The 21,252-nt window shown below is 40.3% G+C and overlaps 1 protein-coding gene across 1 annotated transcript in view; it reads right to left on the reverse strand.

The window, feature by feature from the left end:
• Nucleotides 1-1,060: 1,060 nt before the first annotated feature.
• ACTR5 (actin related protein 5) overlaps nt 1,061-21,252 on the reverse strand; it is a 49,033-nt gene continuing 28,841 nt past the window's right edge. The window contains exon 9 of the mRNA XM_053715426.1: nt 1,061-1,839. Within this exon, the coding sequence (XP_053571401.1) occupies nt 1,579-1,839 (261 nt within the window). The 3' untranslated portion in view covers nt 1,061-1,578. The remainder of the gene's footprint in view (nt 1,840-21,252) is intronic.

Raw genomic sequence — 21,252 nt, forward strand, 5'->3', positions numbered from 1 at the left:
CCTTTAAGAGAAAAAAAGTTGCACAAACTCTGCAAAACAGTGTAAAAAAGCAGTAAACACAACGAAATTTTTACAGTAGCATCATAAAGCCTTAGTAACTTTGCACAACTATGCAAATAAACAATTAACCCCTTAATGTAAAAACCGGATTGAAAAAAATTCAAAAACGGTAAAATAACGTTCAGCACCTTGCCACAGCTCTGCTGTGGCGCCTACCTGCCCTTTAGGAACGATTTGTGGGGAAAAAAACCTCTTTACAGCCCTCAAATACAGTAGGAATCTCTGGAGAAGTAGCTGGATGCTTCTGAGGTAAACTGTGCAACTGAAAATAGGCCCCACCCACCTCACTCAATGTTATGGGGCCTAAAAAAAACACCACAGAGTGTTTCTTAAACTAGCCATGTGGGTTAAAAACCCTTAAACAAGCCACAAAGACCCCTTAAAGTCCCTCAAAAAACGTTTTATTTGTAATTTAACCAAAACGTTTTTTCCTATTAGTGTCACCAGTAACTATGAGCCCTTTATGCAAGCTTGGATTCCTCTTTTACTGAATACAGCTTACCCTTCCCTCATGGGGATATTGCCAGCCTTTTCTAGAAATAACACAGTCTGTCTAGAAAAAAATAGACTGAACATACCTTAATGCAGTTTAGCATGTAAACTGTTCCCCCAACTGAAATTTTCCTGTACTCTTCAGCCCTTGTGAGAACAGCAGTGGATTTTAGTTACAAAGTGCTAAAATCATCATCCTCCTTGCAGAAATCTTCATCCCTTTTCTGCCAGAGAGTAAATAGTACACACCGGTACCATTTAAAATAACAAACTTTTGCTTGAGAAAATAAAAACTAAACATTTTTGTCAAAACACTCCTCTTTGCCCTTCCTAGCAGTTAAGCAGGCAGAGAGAATGACTGGGGGGTGGAGCTAAGGGAGGAGCTATATAGACAGCTCTGCTGTGGGTGCTCTCTCTGCCACTTCCTGTAGGGAAGGAGAATATCCCACAAGTATGGATGAATCCGTGGACTCGATATATCTTACAAGAGAAATACGCATATGTCCTACACTAGTAGAAACTAGCTGCTGGTTGGTGCCTGCACACATTTGTATCTTGTGATTGGCTAACTAGATGTGTTTAGCTAGCTGCCAGTAGTGAAATGCTGTTTCTTCAGCAATGTATAACAAGAGAATGAAGCAAATTTGATAACAGAAGTATATTAGAAAATTGTATGTTCTATCCGAATTGTGAAAGAAAACAAATTGGGGTTTCCTGTCCCTTTAAAGATCAGTAACCTCAATTAAAAGCAGGTTACTCTAGGACTGCGATACTTGTTGCTATAGCTACTGGATCCGCTGCCAACGCAGTGCTAGCTTCCAATAGGACTGTATAACTTAGTTCATGCAGTAAATGGTTTCCCTAGAAATTATTTTTTCAACTGACCCATCACAACATACAATTCCTAACAAAGTCCAGTGAAGAGCACTTCTAGGGATGTCCATTTTCTATGTCCTCCTTGTTTAGGAGTGAATTATTCAGCCATACAATTGAGAGACACATCCTTATGGTTAGCTTGTGTTACTGTTATGTTTGAGAAGTACTCGCTACGTTTTGCGACACAGTTTCAGCCTCATTGTTCTGGGGAGGTAGTGTGTTGCGTGTGGTGGGTTTAGGGAGCTGGAGGGCAATGTTGCAATTAGAGGCTGCATGCTCTTTCAGGTACTCTCCTCCCATCTCTTCATACTCCCTACGGCTAATCCAGCCCTCTTCCATCTCTAGGTTTTGCAGGGCCCAACTTGAAGCACCATGCCAGGCATCCAAGATAGGGTTAGAGGCCATAGAGACCTGGAATGAAGAACATGAAACACTCAGAAGGGGTAAAAGAAAAGTAAAGACGTCCTAATTTTCAGGAAGTTGCAAAAAACCCAACAAACAAACCGAACCTCCCCCCCAAAAAAACAACAAAGCAAAAACATAACAATAACAAGGTATTTACATAAGAACTTATTTTGATAAATTAGCCAATGACTATATTGAGGATTCTGTCAACAAATTTATTAACTATCTAAAGCAAAAAAAAAAAAAAAAAAAAAAAAAAGACATTAAAGTGCAAGTATATGTATGCACTGTATATATCCACAATTAAACACTGCAATACAATTAAAAGGGACAGTCTACACCTATACAAACATTAGCCCATAGCTTAGATCCGTTGCAGATTTTCATAACTCACCCCTTCAACCCCAATGAGTCAGCGACACAACTAAAGTTATATGAAATAAAAACTTATATTTTATTTGTTAAAAATGTCCGACAAACTCCTCCCAATCCCTTTTCCTCCTACCTTATAGTGCAGTTCTCTTTCTATCTAACACTCGTGCACGTAGCACCAAGTGACGTCGGCAATATCAAAATATGAATGCACATCTTTAGGGTAGTGAGAAAGCGGAAGTCCGTCTGTGCATTTGGACAAAAAAATAAAATAAAAAATAATATGCTTACCTGATAAATGTATTTCTTTCTTGACACGGCGAGTCCACGGAATCATCAATTACTGTTGGGAATATCACTCCTGGCCAGAAGTAGGCGGCAAAGAGCACCACAGCAAAGCTGTTAAGTATCACTTCCCTTCCAACAACCCCCAGTCATTCGACTGAAGGAAAAGGAGAGAAAGGAAATAACACAAGGTGCAGAGGTGCCTGAGTTTTATATATAACAAAAAAAACTGTCTGAAAAACAGGGAGGGCCGTGGACTCATCGTGTCAAGAAATAAATAAATTTATCAGGTAAGCATAAATTTTGCTTTCTTTCTTAAGACACGGCGAGTCCACGGAATCATCAGTTACTGTTGGGAATCCATACCCAAGCTAGAGGACACAGATGATAGGGAGGGACAAGACAGGTAACCTAAATAGAAGGCCCCACTGCATGAAGAACCTTTCTCCCAAAAGAACCTCAGTCGAGGCAAAAGAATCCAATTTGTAAAATTTTGATAGGGGATGCAGATAAGACTAAGTTGCAGTTTTGCAAATCCATTCCACAGAAGTTTCATTTTCAAAAAAGCCCAGAAGAGACAGCCCTAGCTGTAATTCTCTCAGGAGACTGCTGCCCAGCAGTCTCATAAACAAAACCAATTATACTTCTTAAACAGAGGGAAAGAGAAGTCACAGAAGCTTTCTGACCCTTGCGTTTCTTAGAGAAACAAACAGGGCAGAAGACTGGAGAAATCCTTAGTTGTCCCCTGATTTAAATATACTTTAGAAACAAACCTAACTTAGTACAAAGGACTGCCTCATCGGCATGAAGAAAAGATAAGGCGGATTACATTGCAAAGCTGAGAGTTCCAACACACTCCGAGCAGAAGCGATAGCAAAAATAAAACAAAACCTTCTAAGATAACTATTACTATCTATGGAATGCAGTGGTTCAAACATAGCTTGCTGCAAAACTTTAACAAAAGATAAGGCTCCCAAGAGGAGTAAGAGACTTAAACAAAGGCCTGATTCTGACCAAGGCCTGACAATTTTTTTCACATCTGGCACGTCCGCCAGACGCTTATTCAGCAAGAAAGATAATGCAAAAATCTGACCCTTCAGAGTACTGACTGGCGAAACTCCAGACCGTTACTCAGAAAGGGCAAATACTAAGAATCCTGATCCTATTACTAGCGTAGCCAACGGATTCACACCATAAAGACATGTACGCCATATCCTATGGTAAATGTTTCAAGAAAAAGTCAGAAACCTAGTTTTAAAGACCGCTTAAACCGAACTAAGCGTCCAATCTCCAAGCAGTCAGCTTTCGAGAAAGTTATTTGGGAGAAGGAAAAGACCCTGAATTAGAAGGTCCTTCTCAGAAGCAATCTCCCAGGTGAGATAGACGATATCTCCGCTAGGTCTGCCTACCCAATCCTGAGAGGCCACGCAGGAACTATCAGAATTACTGATGCTCACTCTTGCTTGACACAAGCAATAACTTGTGAAAGGAAGCAAACTGAGGAAACGGGGATACCAGATTGAAATCCCAGGAAAACACCACTAGAACATCCATCAGAACGGTCTGCAGATCCTAGACCTTGGACCGTAACTTGGCGTTTTGCCTAAACGCCCTCAAAAGCCCATTCCGGGAACCCCCCATGTAAAGGTTTGTCCGGAGAGCACCTTCAGGAGGAGTGTCCCACTCCCCAGATTAATTATCTGTCTGTTCAGAATCCGATTCCCAGTTGACCACCCCTGGAAAGAGAATGATAAACAACTATTGTGAGCTCCCACTTACAGACAATCCAAGTCACCTCCAATGACTAAGGAATTCAGATTCCCTCTGGATTAAATAATATCCATGCACCGCATAGTTAACTGGATTCTGGAGTGGAGGGAAACGAGCCCACGCCTCCAAGAAACTGTAGGATTAATACAGTGCTTTAGACAGCACGGCCACTGACGTAAGCCACTGAGGAGACCTAGTCCGACAGGAACCAAGTTAAAGACAGCTGAGGTCAAGCTCTCAGAAAAATGCAAATCTCTTTCAACTCCAAGATGTTAAAGAGGAAGGCAGGCACTTCCATGCCTTAAATGAGTTGCAGACTGTTTCCCAGTCCAGTGGGCTGGTGTCCGTGATCACATCACCCAGGAATGTGTCCAGAAGCACGCGCCCTGAGACAAATACTCCAGAAAAATCACCACGGAAGAAAATTTCTTGATGATTGATCTAGATCTCCCGAGACAGATCCGAAAGATCTCCATTGTATGGAAATTAGCAAAAAAAAAAAAAAAAAAAAAAAAAAAAAGAGAGAATGACATCCATGGAAACCATTGTACCAATTCAATCCATACATAGAGTCACTGAAAAGTGAAGGAAAATTCAACTGCAGATAGGTTCAAAATCTTAACCCTTGCAAGATGGTAAAGCTATCAACCAGACCATTAGAGCTTGCTGTTGACCAGACCGAAGACAGCAGCGAGAGGAAAAGGAATAAATCCTCGATTAGCTGACCTCTGATAGAACCTTCTCCAAGATAGAGAATCTATTTAGGTCCTCCAAAAAAACACCCTTGTGAATCGAACAAGGGAACTCTTTTCCAGATTCATATTTTTAAAAATATAGACGGTCACGTATGCAAAGCTGACATACCGATCCGTATTCAAACTCACAACCTTCCATTCCAGAAGCATCAGAGCTAACCACTAGGTCACCCCAGTATGCTCTATCTATGGAAAAAAGATAGGGCAAGATCTCCTGAAAGGGTTAGTATAGCAAGTCTAATAAGGCATGGCATTTCTAAGACAGAACAATTAAGCCTCAGCTCCATGGACCCGTAAAGGTCTAGGCACGTAAAAAACACTTCTTCATAGGAAGGAACATAATAGAACATTTTCAAAAAGGTTGACAACGACAGGGGTATCGATGTCGTCCAAGTAGCCAAAACCTCCTTTAACAGTACCCAAGGTATTCCAGCATACATCTGAAGGAGTCAAGGAGATCACTTCAGCGACAGATAAAGTAATTATACTGTCCAAATCTGAGACTTCACTTTCAGAAGCTACAAACGAATCCTCCTCACCAAAACCTGGGAGGGAGATCAACCTGGGTAGTACAAATGGAACAGGATCCTTGCTATCTGAAATTTTAATGAATTTTCCCTGTAGGTAAGGAAGTATCGTAAATGAAAAAAGAGAGAACACAGAGGCGCCAAACATGGCCTAGTACAGCCAAAAACAAAAATATAAAATCCACACCTGTGACAAATGAATACTCACAAACGAGCTGCACCCTTTGGTGCTAGTGGAGCAGACTGGAGCCTCTCAGTGGTCCAGCTCACTGGTACACTTCAGGGGTCAAGCGTGGTCCTAGGTAATGGTTGTTAGCAGATTCCTAGATGGACACAAAATGTGCAAACCATAGCCAAGTACCATTTGATCAACACAATGGTGAAATGAGCTATCCTACTTACAGAATCCAAAGCACCTGTGGGTGCATAAACAGCAAACTGGAACCAAACAGTCGCCCAGTAGACTGAATCCTCCAGGAAGATATAGGAATTCGCTCAGGTGCCAATAATCATGTTAGCAAAATATAAGGGATATAAAATACTTCATAGAAGAAAGCAAGTGTATGTCTAAAAAATCTCTTTATTAAAAATGCGACGCGTTTCTCAGCTATAACAAGCTGTTTCCTCAGGCTAAAAATATTTGTAAAACACATTCAGAATACACTTGCTTTATACCAAATCTAAAACTCCTCTAGAGCCAATCAGGTTGCTACAACCTTAATGGTCATCAAGTATTAACACCTGTCTGCAGGGAGGTTGGGATGGCAACCAACAGTCTAAACAAAGTTCAGCACAATAGTAAGAAAGCCTCAGCAAATCACAGTTGTGACAGAATAGTAGTCTATATACATATCAGTATGAACAATGTAGTGTAATATAAATCAAATAATCATTGTATAGCATTTGGACATATACATAATAAATCTGATGTGGTGAGCTCTTTGCCTCTAAAAATTATGCAAGCGAGACAACATGAGCAAATGCAAACAATGAGATTCAGACCCTGTGCATAATGTTATTTTTCTGCATACAATATGCTCAATATACATATCTTAGTAAATCTTTATAAGATAAAAAGAAACAGAATATAATACATAAAACCATACATAAAACCATATCATGGTAGCATACTCAATATTATCTACCCTAGTGGTGATATCTTATTACAAGCCCTAATATATTCGTTGGTAACAATGTGTGATAAATGAGTTAGTAAATACTAATAAATGACTGATAAATATCAAAATAAATAATATTGTGAACAGTCTGCAACCAAGTATCAAGCATATGATTGTCTAAATGCTCGATTACTACTACCTGATGTCACAAAGTGTCCAGAAGATCAGTGAAGGTATATAGTGGTAGGAGTTATCATTGAAAGACCCTGGTTCGGGTACATATTTGGAACCTGCTCCGTGTATGACCCTTAGAAATCAGCGTATTAAGCACTGATCTGCTTGTTTTTCAGTGTGTAGTTGATTTTAATAATCGTGCGCGGTGCTGCCCCGACACTGGGCGTGGGATGTTTGAGTCACATAAATTTGTGGATCGGTGATTGGATAAAAACTTAGTAGGAAGGGCTAGCCTACTCACGTCATGACACTATGTGTGCTCGGCACTAGCCTATCAAATAAACAGTCTTATAAACAATGCTGTTTAGCCTACAATTTATCGTCAGTCTGCACTTGTAGTCCATTAATTTGATAGTGTCTCCGGGTGATAAAGTGAATAATCTTAATCAACCATTGTGAAAGGGGGTAAAGTCATAATGTTAATATTAAAACAATTGGACGGTGTAAATAATCTGAACACATATTGAGTTTGTATGTATTACAGTAGTTAGCTAGAAATATTAATGTGCAGTATGAGTTTATGATAATCGACATCTACCTCATACTTATTTGATGGTAAAATGTATGTGGTGTATATTAGATCGACCTCAGTGCATAATGTGGTGGGTGTATAGAGGGATAATAATGAAAAAAGGGGGGGGGGGTTTAAGCTAAGGCGTGCATGTGTGAAGAGAGATCAATTGTAATAAGCACCGATGGTGAATAATACCGGTGTGCAATAGTTCCCGTTTGGTAGTGGTATTGTCTGACTAATGTGCAAAGGATATTCTATCAAGCTATAAAAAATGTGAATATCTCTATGGGCCCAATAGAACGCGCTCTCTATAAGGTTGGAATAAAATAATAATGATATAATATATATATTAAAAAGTGATTGAAATTACGGGAACTATATAAGACAACTAAACTAGAAAGAATAAAAGGTGCCATTTGTGTTACATAATAGAGATCTGTATGTGTATATATAAGTTAGACTTTGTAAGTGAATTAATTGAAAGTGAGACAACTCACTTAAACTTAGTGAGGCCATCTCATAGTCTAGGAGCTTTTTGATATTAACGTTAAATAAAATAGGTACAGCATATATATGCTTGCTAGTTGATTATATAACAATCCTGGAGGCCATATATACAGTTGAACAATCTAAGCTAACAGAACCTATACCCACTGACTAAAATCTTATTAAAAAAAGAAATTTAAATCTTAAGGATTAAATCCTAAAGCTCACAAAAGAGATGAGGCAAGTATTAATGGGGATTAGAGCCAGGGCTTTTCCTATACCCAATGTAGTGGGACAGATACCTAGAGTGATTTCTGACTAATACAAAACTTGTTAGAGGGTCCTGGGGCTGGATGCTGTTACTAAATAAAAAAGAAGCCATATCTAGATTTTCATTCAAACCGAATGGCTGTAGTGTGACTAATTTTTTGATCCAAAAGGATTCTCTTCTCCTAAGGGTTATGAAAGCATCCTTATTTGATCTAGATATCATCTCTATCGGTGTTATCCTAATGGGGTCTTTTTGAGTCTTGTGAAAATTCAGACAGTGTCTTGAGACACTGTGAGATTTGGATAATTTTTTGATGTTATATGCGTGTTCGCCCCATCGTTTTTTGACTCTGCGGCAGGTGCGGCCCACATATTGCACCCCACATTTGCAATTAAGCAAATATATTACAAAAGATGTTTCACAAGTCATGTGATTCTGGATCACAAAGGATTCCCCTGTTACAAAAGATGTAAACGAGGAAACTCTGTGAGTAATATAGCAACACATACCACAGCGTTTTCTGAAACATTTGGAGACCAGAGACTTCTGCTTGTTACTGCCAAACCCAATGCATGGGGAAACTTTATGGCTGGTCGATTTATCCCTCACTATCTTGCTCGGTGCTAAGGCCGTTTTAAAAGTTGGTGCTCTCCTGTATACTACTTTGGGTTTATCACCCAAAAGTTGTTTGAGAGTTGGATCATTGGTAAGGATCGACCAGTGTTTATTGAGAATTTTGTTTACTGCAAGATGGTTAGAGTTATATCTGGTAATAAAAAGAGGAGGATTGGTATCCTTGAAAGCAGTTTGATTTTTAACTTTCTTATTAAAGTAGCTCGATCTATCTTCCTTTCTAACTCTATCCATCTCCCTGGTAATCAGGTCTGATGGATAGCCTTTTTCAAGGAATCTATCGCCTATAATTCTGGCCTGGACATCATAATCCTCAATGGACAAGCAATTTCTCCTGATTCGTCTAAATTGTCCGTATGGGACATTCATTTTCCAGCACTTATAATGATTGCTCTCAAAGTGGAGAAAACTGTTGCAATCAACAGTCTTGAAAAAAGTTTTTGATTATACTTGTTCATCCGAAGATCTACCCAATACCAAATCTAAGAATTCGATTTGTTCTTTTTGAATATTGTACGTAAAGGATATCCCGAAGTTGTTACTATTTAGGTGTGTTATAAAGTTATGGATATTTTCCTCGGTGCCTTTGAAGATGAAAAGGAGATCGTCAATATAGCGGCCATAGTACACCAGGTTCGCCGCAAACTGTGAGTTGTAAATATACACCTCTTCAAAGCTACCCATGAATAGGTTAGCGAAGCTTGGGGCGAACCTGGTGCCCATGGCCGTCCCCTTAACCTGAAGGTAGTACTTGCTCTGGTAAAGAAAATAGTTATGTTTCAATATGAAACTAATCAAAGTAATCAGAAAATCTACTTGTTCACCAGGCATATACTGATCCTCTTCCAAATAGGATCGCACAGCTCTAATGCCTAGCTCATGTTGGATGTTGGAGTATAAAGCTCCAACATCACAAGTTATCCACCAACATTGTTCATCAAGAGTAAAATCTTTTAATTTCATCAACAAATCGGATGAGTCTCTTATATAGGATGGCAGGGATACCACAAATTTCTGTAGAAACTGATCGATGTATGCTGATAGGGAATCTGTAAGACTTCCTATCCCAGCAATAATAGGTCTCCCTTGTGGTTTAAGGGGGTCCTTATGGACCTTTGGCAGATGGTAATAGAAGGCCGTACAAGGGTATTTAGGGAGACAAAAATCTCTTTCCAATTTGGTAATAATACCCATGTCAAAGCCCTTTTCTAGGATTCCCTGAAGTTGGTTATAGAACTTGGATGTGGGGTCCCCACAAAGGACCTCATAATACTCCTTATCATTGAGGATCCGATTGGCTTCAGTTAAGTAGTCCTGCATATCTTGCAGGGCAATCCCCCCACCCTTATCCGCCTGTCTGATCACAAGATCAGATCTTTTGATGAGTCTGGTTAAAGCTTTCTGTTCCTTATAATTAAGATTATTTTTATATCTTAATTTCTTCTGCTTTTTAGCCAGTTTCTCTAGATCTTCCAACACTAAGTTGGCATATATCTCAATGTGATTACCACTACTCTTAGGTGGAACAAAGGAAGATTTGGGCTTCAAATTAGTGTGAATATACCCATCATATAAATCCTCTATGAGCAGACTGGGTTCATATACCAGGCAACCATCACTTAGGTGGGCATCCATTAGGTCTGTAGTGATAGATCTCAAAGTGTCATCTTTGAGCTTTTTGTCTGCGAAGTATTTCTGTAGTGATAGTTTCCTAAAATCAACTACACACTGAAAAACAAGCAGATCAGTGCTTAATACGCTGATTTCTAAGGGTCATACACGGAGCAGGTTCCAAATATGTACCCGAACCAGGGTCTTTCAATGATAACTCCTACCACTATATACCATCACTGATCTTCTGGACACTTTGTGACATCAGGTAGTAGTAATCGAGCATTTAGACAATCATATGCTCGATACTTGGTTGCAGACTGTTCACAATATTATTTATTTTGATATTTATCAGTCATTTATTAGTATTTACTAACTCATTTATCACACATTGTTACCAACGAATATATTAGGGCTTGTAATAAGATATCACCACTAGGGTAGATAATATTGAGTATGCTACCATGATATGGTTTTATGTATGGTTTTATGTATTATATTCTGTTTCTTTTTATCTTATAAAGATTTACTAAGATATGTATATCGAGCATATTGTATGCAGAAAAATAACATTATGCACAGGGTCTGAATCTCATTGTTTGCATTTGCTCATGTTGTCTCGCTTGCATAATTTTTAGAGGCAAAGAGCTCACCACATCAGATTTATTATGTATATGTCCAAATGCTATACAATGATTATTTGATTTATATTACACTAAATTGTTCATACTGATATGTATATAGACTACTATTCTGTCACAACTGTGATTTGCTGAGGCTTTCTTACTATTGTGCTGAACTTTGTTTAGACTGTTGGTTGCCATCCCAACCTCCCTGCAGACAGGTGTTAATACTTGATGACCATTAAGGTTGTAGCAACCCGATTGGCTCTAGAGGAGTTTTAGATTTGGTATAAAGCAAGTGTATTCTGAATGTGTTTTACAAATATTTTTAGCCTGAGGAAACAGCTTGTTATAGCTGAGAAACGCGTCGCATTTTTAATAAAGAGATTTTTTAGACATACACTTGCTTTCTTCTATGAAGTATTTTATATCCCTTATATTTTGCTAACATGATTATTGGCACCTGAGCGAATTCCTATATCTTCCTGGAGGATTCAGTCTACTGGGCGACTGTTTGGTTCCAGTTTGCTGTTTATGCACCCACAGGTGCTTTGGATTCTGTAAGTAGGATAGCTCATTTCACCATTGTGTTGATCAAACGGTACTTGGCTATGGTTTGCACATTTTGTGTCCATCTAGGAATCTGCTAACAACCATTACCTAGGACCACGCTTGACCCCTGAAGTGTACCAGTGAGCTGGACCACTGAGAGGCTCCAGTCTGCTCCACTAGCACCAAAGGGTGCAGCTCGTTTGTGAGTATTCATTTGTCACAGGTGTGGATTTTATATTTTTGTTTTTGGCTGTACTAGGCCATGTTTGGCGCCTCTGTGTTCTCTCTTTTTCCAGTTACCCCTCTACCAGGAAGACCATCCTAAGACCGAGAGCTGTCTACTGGATTTTCTTTTGATACAGCACTGATTGGGACTTCACTCTCTTACCATTGACTGGACATTTGTTTTTGTGGTACTTTTTTCTCCACACTTGTTATTTATATAATTTCTGTAGGCAATATATTAGATATATTGTTATATGTTTTGTGAATATTTTACATATGTTATATGTGATTAGTTACAGGAGGCGCCCCCTAAGGGTGTGAATACACTCTGGTGTGTATCTCACCCTAATATTTCTAGTATCGTAAATGATACTTGAGCTGCAAAATCTGTAAGCAAAAAGCACACTCCACCCGGAGATTGAGGAGAACCGCAGGGCACTGCATGTGACACCATAGAGGCTTGAGACCTTTAAGGAGAAGCAGTTGAATTGCCTGAACAGCATCATCCAGGGAGACATAAGGCTCAGATTTATCCGTACTCAATAGCTCTTGCTAAATAAGCGGCACAGAAGGGGGGGGGGGGGGGGAGCCAACTACCTAAGAGACTGGACACACACTGCAAAAGCTCTGGCTCTAGATCCAGATATTAGGGGTAAAAATAGAGACTAGCATACAACTTCACCGCTTTACCGAAGACCCCTACCGGTTTTTCCTAACAAAGCATCCGGCCCATTGAGTATGGGAACCTATATATCCCATTTACTCCCAATCTAAGCCCTGTAACGCAGCCATGCAGAAGTAGACCGCTGGTGCAGTTAATGGCAGACTTGTGAGAGCTATACCAAGACTTATAGCTCACAATAGCCACGCAGTGACCCCCAGTTTGCTCCTAGCTAGCTAAACTGGGTTGTTGAAGCAGCAGCAGCGGGGATATCGGATGTGATTTCAGACTTTTTGACAAGGAAAATGGCGGCCGAGGTGGACTGGGAGTCATTAGTTTTGGGCTTTGAGGTCTCCCACCGGCTCCTAGAAGCGCTACTGACTAAGATTTCTACCGAGCCAATCCATAGATTCATACCTGCAGTCCAGGCAGTACGAGGAAACAATACTCTCAAAGTAGAAGAAAATTACCTAAAGCCACTAACATGCATCAAGCCGCAGTGGAAGGTACACCTCACACCGTACAGCCGACCATGTGGATTCAGACCCAGAGATGGAGGATAGTAGGTCAGCGGGGATCCTGCCCTTCTTATGCCCCTGGAACTCCCTCTGCGCTTGGTTTTGGCAACAGCCCTAGAGCGGCATTGAAATCTAGCTTGAGAAGCAACATACAGCTGTTCCACTCATGTGCACCAGGGGAGATCTTGGGAGAATCCCAGGGCTCTAGTAGCAGTGAACTGATCTTTTACCTGACCGCACACTTGGATCTGCCTATGGAGCCTCGTATGATGATTGGCGATATGTGTGGAGGGCCCTTGCAGTTAGCTCGGAGACCATCTCCAGCCTTGCAATCTGGAGTGGGGTGAAGGACTCTTCCTTTTCTTATACCGCGTTGCTGCATTGCCTCTCACCCAGATTGCAGATTTCCCAGAGAGACTGTGTGTGACACTGGACATTCTATCATAGATGTGCAAAATTGACTCAGAGCCCTATTACAACGTAGCACCACCTGTCTAGATTTTAGTATTACCCTGATAACTATGTCACTATACATATATATTCTCACTCACATAAATGAGAATCCAGAAACGTCAGTGCAGCACTGGATGAAAGATGCAAGGGTCTGTCAGGAATCCAGAAACTCATTGACCTTTTATACACACACATTAATTACAAGAAAACAGGTCACAGGTGAGGATGGTTACCGTTAATAGCCACTTAAACCCCTTTGTGTCAACTTGTGTGCATGTTATCAGGCCAAAACCACCAGGGTATGTAAAGTTTTTATCAGGGTCATTTGGGTAGTTTCTGTTGTCATTATGATTTAAAAAGAGTAAACACAGTTGATTGATAATAAATGGCTTCAGCCAAAAACTAACCATTAGTGAAAGAAAGGTTTTTGTGTTATCATTCATATTCTCTGAAAAATGGCCAAGAAATCATAAATTCTACCAGGGTATGTAAACTTATGAGCACAACTATAGTTGGATTTTGCAGCCACTGAAACTTACAGGGCGAGTTCAATAAAATTGCACAGCGGTATCTATCCTTACGAGAAAAAGTGCGCTCTCCACACAAGCAAAACATCCTTTGAAAACTTGTAGCCTGATAAAAGGCATTGAGCTCTAAAAAAACCCAAATATATTAACCCTCTTAAAAATCATAGGCAATAAAATATATTATTAATCACTAAAGTGCCTCTAAACACATGAGACAAATCTTCAGGGTATACGATCATACAGTATTAACCCCTGGTCTCCTGTCACAAAAGTGCCTGCATCCTGCCTACAATATCCTTCTAAAGGATAAATGTGTCCCAATTAATCTGCAGAGAAAAAGACTCACAAGTGCAAGTCCCCAATACTAAAGACAAAAGCACTTACCTGTATCTGGCCGTCTGGCAGGAGTACAGCTTACTAGGTATGAGAGGATGCCGCTCCTCACAGAGACCTGCAGAAAAAGAAAGACAGAGTAAACCTACTCAGGCTTTCTATACCAGGGTAGCAACATGTTAGGAAAATGCAGCAAGGCCCACCTTACAAGTTCCTAACTGCTTTAAAGCCACCACTGCCCTACTGAAGAGACTAACGTGGAGTACAGCTAAACCCAGACTGTCAGGGAAGATCAGAGCAAGCCTGCTCTGGCTTCAAAATAAAAAATCTTGATAGAAGAATCTTATACAGACACCTAAACTTCACCTCATCCTTGTACTGAAGGCAAAGAGAATGACTGGAGGTTGTGGGAAGGGAAGTGATACTTAACAGCTTTGCTGTGGTGCTCTTTGCCTTTTCCTGCTGGCCAGGAGTGATATTCCCAACAGTAATTGATGATTCCGTGGACTCACCGTGTCTTAAGAAAGAAATAAAGCATAGTTATTTTTTGTTCTTCTGTTTCATCGTGTGAGATATCCAATTTCGTTACTGGTAATATTGAAAATTAAAATCTTATATATTTTAGATATTTTATCATGCACATTATGATCTGATATGATAGTTATGTGTTAAACGCTATTCGCGAATATTTTTCCCATAATTATCCTTTTCCGTAACACACTATATATATATATATATATATATATATATATATATATATATATATATATATATATATATATATATATAAATATATATAAAACCACTGCATTTTTTATCCAATTTGAATGAATAAATTAATGCATCATTAAAATCACACAATTAGCTAATGATAACATAGTTCGATGTTGCACAGCATTTTGGTTCCGGATATTTGGTTCCATTACTGTTGCGCAAAACAACGAAAGCGCAAGACAATTTTAACTAGTGATCCATTTTTGATTGGACCATTGAAATGAACACAGTCTATGATGTCGTTCTTAGGCGGAGCTGGGCGGCCATTTCTAACTGTCAAAATCTAAGTTTTGATTTCAAATAACTTTAGTTGTGTCACTGACTCGTTAGGGTTGAAGGGTTGAGTTATGAAAATATGCAACAGATCTAAGGTATGGGCTAATGTTTGTATAGGTGTAGACTGTCCCTTTAATCTGCCTGAAAAAGAAGACAACAACATTTATTCTTACCTGATAAATTTATTTATTTCTTGACACTGAGTCCACGGATCATCAATTACTGTTGGGAATATCACTCCTGGCCAGCAGGAGGAAGCAAAGAGCACCACAGCAGAGCTGTTAAAGTGAGGGTAAAGTTAAACCTTGTGTATTAAATAAATAAATATCTCACGGCAAAATAATACTACTTTCATTCATCATTTTTCCTATATCGCTATATTTCATTAGATATATTATATTACTGGCATTGATCCGGCTCCAAGAAAAACAACCCGTCATAAAAAATTTTTTTTCTAAACAACGATCACGTTGTTTAAAGAGCCAATTGATTCTTTGGCCGTTAGGCGGCCGTCAATTGACGTCAGCATTGTTTTGTGAAGTATGCGCATGCGTAGCCTTTAATATTTCTTAGCGGCGAGGCAAGCGCGTTCAAGATTTGCGCATGCGCACTAGGAAATTTTTTTTTCAAGCCCAGTGTGAGCTCATCGCAACTCGAAAGGCAACGAAAAGGAAACATTTGTATCGCTCATTATAAAAACATAATTTTTTCTATTATTGGTAAGTGCGTAATCATTTATTCAGAAAACACTAAGCCTAGATCATGTAAAAGAAATAATGTTTGCAAAATTAATATGTAATTATATATTTAATTCATTATTCTAATAAATATAATTAACAAATATAATCTTGCTGATTGTCAGTATTTATGATAGCGCAAACAAGAATAAATCTTAGCTTTAGAAATACAATATCGATTCCATATTGAAAACAATATAGAGAATTATAAAAGATTTATACATTGCAAATGATTTTTTATAAATATTCTAAATTAAATTTAAATTTATAGCTATATTTTTGATCAATTGATTGCTTTAATTGAACAATATAGTTATATAATATTCAAATTATAATATTTATCTGTGTTATAATGTTTAATATGTATTAGTCTATATGCATATATTTTTTTAAAGTATCTCTGTCAGGGTTTAAAATACTAAAGCAATGCTAATCAGGCAGCGGGTGCATGTAAATATGTGTGATGGGGTGACAGAGGCTACATAACTTGTGCTATACAGATCCCAGCACTGTCAGGGTCTAAACTAATAATTCAATACGAATCAGGCTGCGGGTGCATGTAAATACTGTGTGATGGGGTGACAGGGGGTACATAACTTGTGCTATACAGATCCCAGCACTGTCAGGGTCTAAACTACTAATTCAATGCTAATCAGGCAGCGGGTGCATGTAAATACTGTGTGATGGGGTGACAGGGGCTACATAACTTGTGCTATACAGATCCCAGCACTGTCAGGGTCTAAACTACTAATTCAATGCTAATCAGGCAGCGGGTGCATGTAAATATGTGTGATGGGGTGACAGGTACTACATAACTTGTGCTATACAGATCCCAGCACTGTCAGGGTCTAAACTACTAATTCAATGCTAATCAGGCAGCGGGTGCATGTAAATATGTGTGATGGGGTGACAGGGGCTACATAACTTGTGCTATACAGATCCCAGCACTGTCAGGGTCTAAACTACTAATTCAATGCGAATAATGCAGCGGGTGCATGTAAATATGTGTGATGGGGTGACAGGGGGTACATAAAGTGTGCTATACAGATCCCAGCACTGTCAGGGTCTAAACTACCAATTCAATGCTAATCAGGCAGCGGGTGCATGTAAATATGTGTGATGGGGTGACAGGGGCTACATAACTTGTGCTATACAGATCCCAGCACTGTCAGGGTCTAAACTAATAATTCAATGCGAATCATGCAGTGGGTGCATGTAAATACTGTGTGATGGGGTGACAGGGGCTACATAAAGTGTGCTATACAGATCCCAGCACTGTCAGGGTCTAAACTAATAATTCAATGCGAATCATGCAGCGGGTGCATGTAAATACTGTGTGATGGGGTGACAGGGGCTACATAACTTGTGCTATACAGATCCCAGCACTGTCAGGGTCTAAACTAATAATTCAATACGAATCAGGCTGCGGGTGCATGTAAATATGTGTGATGGGGTGACAGGGGCTACATAACTTGTGCTATACAGATCCCAGCACTGTCAGGGTCTAAACTACTAATTCAATACGAATCAGGCTGCGGGTGCATGTAAATACTGTGTGATGGGGTGACAGGGGCTACATAAAGTGTGCTATACATATCCCAGCACTGTCAGGGTCTAAACTACTAATTCAATACGAATCAGGCTGCGGGTGCATGTAAATATGTGTGATGGGGTGACAGGGGCTACATAAAGTGTGCTATACATATCCCAGCACTGTCAGGGTCTAAACTAATAATTCAATGCGAATCAGGCAGCGGGTGCATGTAAATACTGTGTGATGGGGTGGCAGGGGGTACATAAAGTGTGCTATACATATCCCAGCACTGTCAGGGTCTAAACTACTAATTCAATGCGAATCAGGCTGGGTGTAAAAACTACTAATGTAATGCGAATTAGGCTGCGGGTGCATGTAAATAATGTGAGGTGGGTTTACAGGTGGTATAGGTGAGTGATTTTTAACCTTTTTTGCCATGGCACACTTTTTTACATTAAAAAATCCTGTGGCACACCACCATCCCAAAATTTTTAAAAAAAATCACACATTGTAGCCTAATACAGCATATATATATATACACATACACACAAACACACACATACTGTATGTATTGTGCTGTTATGCCATGCCTCCTACAAACTACCCCTGCACTGGGAGTAAAAAACAAGCAAAGTTTAAAAAATATGTCACACTGTTGTCAGTCTGCAGTGGCACACCTGAGGATCTCTCACGGCACACTGGTTGAAAAACACTGGTATAGTGCACGTAAAGAACGATCGCAAATCGTACACAGCTACTCTTTGTAAACACAAATATAGTATTGAATGAATTTCGTAACTCATTCGATACTATGTTGCAGTTTATTGACGCATGCGCTATAGATGGCAAAGACTGCGATTAACGCATGCGGAATTTGGAGATTGTAGTATGGGTGCGCATGCGCGGTGAGATGCTCGATGTGCACGAGCTTGATGACACGTATAGAGCGGGTGGGACCGTTCTATACGTCACTGTCTCAGAATTCCGGAAATGACAGATGGGAGGAGATTAGGAACGCGAGTTACGCAACGGTAAAACATAATTTATGCTTACCTGATAAATTCCTTTCTTCTGTTGTGTGATCAGTCCACGGGTCATCATTACTTCTGGGATATAACTCCTCCCCAACAGGAAATGCAAGAGGATTCACCCAGCAGAGCTGCATATAGCTCCTCCCCTCTACGTCAGTCCCAGTCATTCGACCAAGAATCAACGAGAAAGGAGTAACCAAGGGTGAAGTGGTGACTGGAGTATAATTTAAAAGATATTTACCTGCCTTAAAACAGGGCGGGCCGTGGACTGATCACACAACAGAAGAAAGGAATTTATCAGGTAAGCATAAATTATGTTTTCTTCTGTTATGTGTGATCAGTCCACGGGTCATCATTACTTCTGGGATACCAATACCAAAGCAAAAGTACACGGATGACGGGAGGGATAGGCAGGCTCATTATACAGAAGGAACCACTGCCTGAAGAACCTTTCTCCCAAAAATAGCCTCCGAAGAAGCAAAAGTGTCAAATTTGTAAAATTTGGAAAAAGTATGAAGCGAAGACCAAGTTGCAGCCTTGCAAATCTGTTCAACAGAGGCCTCATTCTTAAAGGCCCAAGTGGAAGCCACAGCTCTAGTGGAGTGAGCTGTAATTCTTTCAGGAGGCTGCTGTCCAGCAGTCTCATAGGCTAAACGTATTATGCTACGAAGCCAAAAAGAGAGAGAGGTAGCAGAAGCTTTTTGACCTCTCCTCTGTCCAGAATAAACGACAAACAGGGAAGAAGTTTGGCGAAAATCTTTAGTTGCCTGCAAGTAGAACTTGAGGGCACGAACTACATCCAGATTGTGTAGAAGACGTTCCTTCTTTGAAGAAGGATTTGGACACAAGGATGGAACAACAATCTCTTGATTGATATTCCTGTTAGTGACTACCTTAGGTAAGAACCCAGGTTTAGTACGCAGAACTACCTTGTCTGAGTGAAAAATCAGATAAGGAGAATCACAATGTAAGGCTGATAACTCAGAGACTCTTCGAGCCGAGGAAATAGCCATTAAAAACAGAACTTTCCAAGATAACAATTTTATATCAATGGAATGAAGGGGTTCAAACGGAACACCCTGTAAAACGTTAAGAACTAAGTTTAAACTCCATGGCGGAGCAACAGCTTTAAACACAGGCTTGATCCTAGCTAAAGCCTGACAAAAGGCCTGGACGTCTGGATTTTCTGACAGACGCCTGTGTAACAAGATGGACAGAGCTGAAATCTGTCCCTTTAATGAACTAGCTGATAAACCCTTTTCTAAACCTTCTTGTAGAAAGGACAATATCCTAGCGATCCTAACCTTACTCCAGGAGTAACCTTTGGATTCGCACCAGTATAGGTATTTACGCCATATTTTATGGTAAATCCTTCTGGTAACAGGCTTCCTAGCCTGTATCAGGGTATCAATAACCGGCTCAGAAAAACCACGTTTTGATAAAATCAAGCGTTCAATTTCCAAGCAGTCAGCTTCAGAGAAGTTAGATTTTGATGTTTGAATGGACCCTGTATCAGAAGGTCCTGTCTTAGAGGTAGAGACCAAGGCGGACAGGATGACATGTCCACTAGATCTGCATACCAAGTCCTGCGTGGCCATGCAGGCGCTATTAGAATCACTGATGCTCTCTCCTGTTTGATTTTGGCAATCAATCGAGGAAGCAGCGGGAAGGGTGGAAACACATAAGCCATCCCGAAGTTCCAAGGTGCTGTCAAAGCATCTATCAGAACCGCTCCCGGATCCCTGGATCTGGACCCGTAGAGAGGAAGTTTGGCGTTCTGGCGAGACGCCATGAGATCTATCTCTGGTTTGCCCCAACGTCGAAGTATTTGGGCAAAGACCTCCGGATGAAGTTCCCACTCCCCCGGATGAAAAGTCTGGAGACTCAAGAAATCCGCCTCCCAGTTCTCCACTCCCGGGATGTGGATTGCTGACAGGTGGCAAGAGTGAGACTCTGCCCAGCGAATTATCTTTGATACTTCCATCATTGCTAGGGAGCTTCTTGTCCCTCCCTGATGGTTGATGTAAGCTACAGTCGTGATGTTGTCCGACTGAAACCTGATGAACCCCCGAGTTGTTAATTGGGGCCAAGCCAGAAGGGCATTGAGAACTGCTCTCAATTCCAGGATGTTTATTGGAAGGAGACTCTCCTCCTGATTCCATAGTCCCTGAGCCTTCAGAGAATTCCAGACAGCGCCCCAACCTAGTAGGCTGGCGTCTGTTGTTACAATTGTCCAGTCTGGCCTGCTGAATGGCATCCCCCTGGACAGGTGTGGCCGATAAAGCCACCATAGAAGAGAATTTCTGGTCTCTTGATTCAGATTCAGAGTAGGGGACAAATCTGAGTAATCCCCATTCCACTGACTTAGCATGCACAATTGCAGCGGTCTGAGGTGTAGGCGTGCAAAAGGTACTATGTCCATTGCCGCTACCATTAAGCCGATCACCTCCATGCATTGAGCTACTGACGGGTGTTGAATGGAATGAAGGACACGGCATGCATTTTGAAGCTTTGTTAACCTGTCTTCTGTCAGGTAAATCTTCATTTCTACAGAATCTATAAGAGTCCCCAAGAATGGAACTCTTGTGAGAGGAAAAAG

The sequence above is a fragment of the Bombina bombina genome, chromosome 1 (assembly GCF_027579735.1).
Source record: "Bombina bombina isolate aBomBom1 chromosome 1, aBomBom1.pri, whole genome shotgun sequence".
NCBI lineage: Eukaryota > Metazoa > Chordata > Amphibia > Anura > Bombinatoridae > Bombina > Bombina bombina.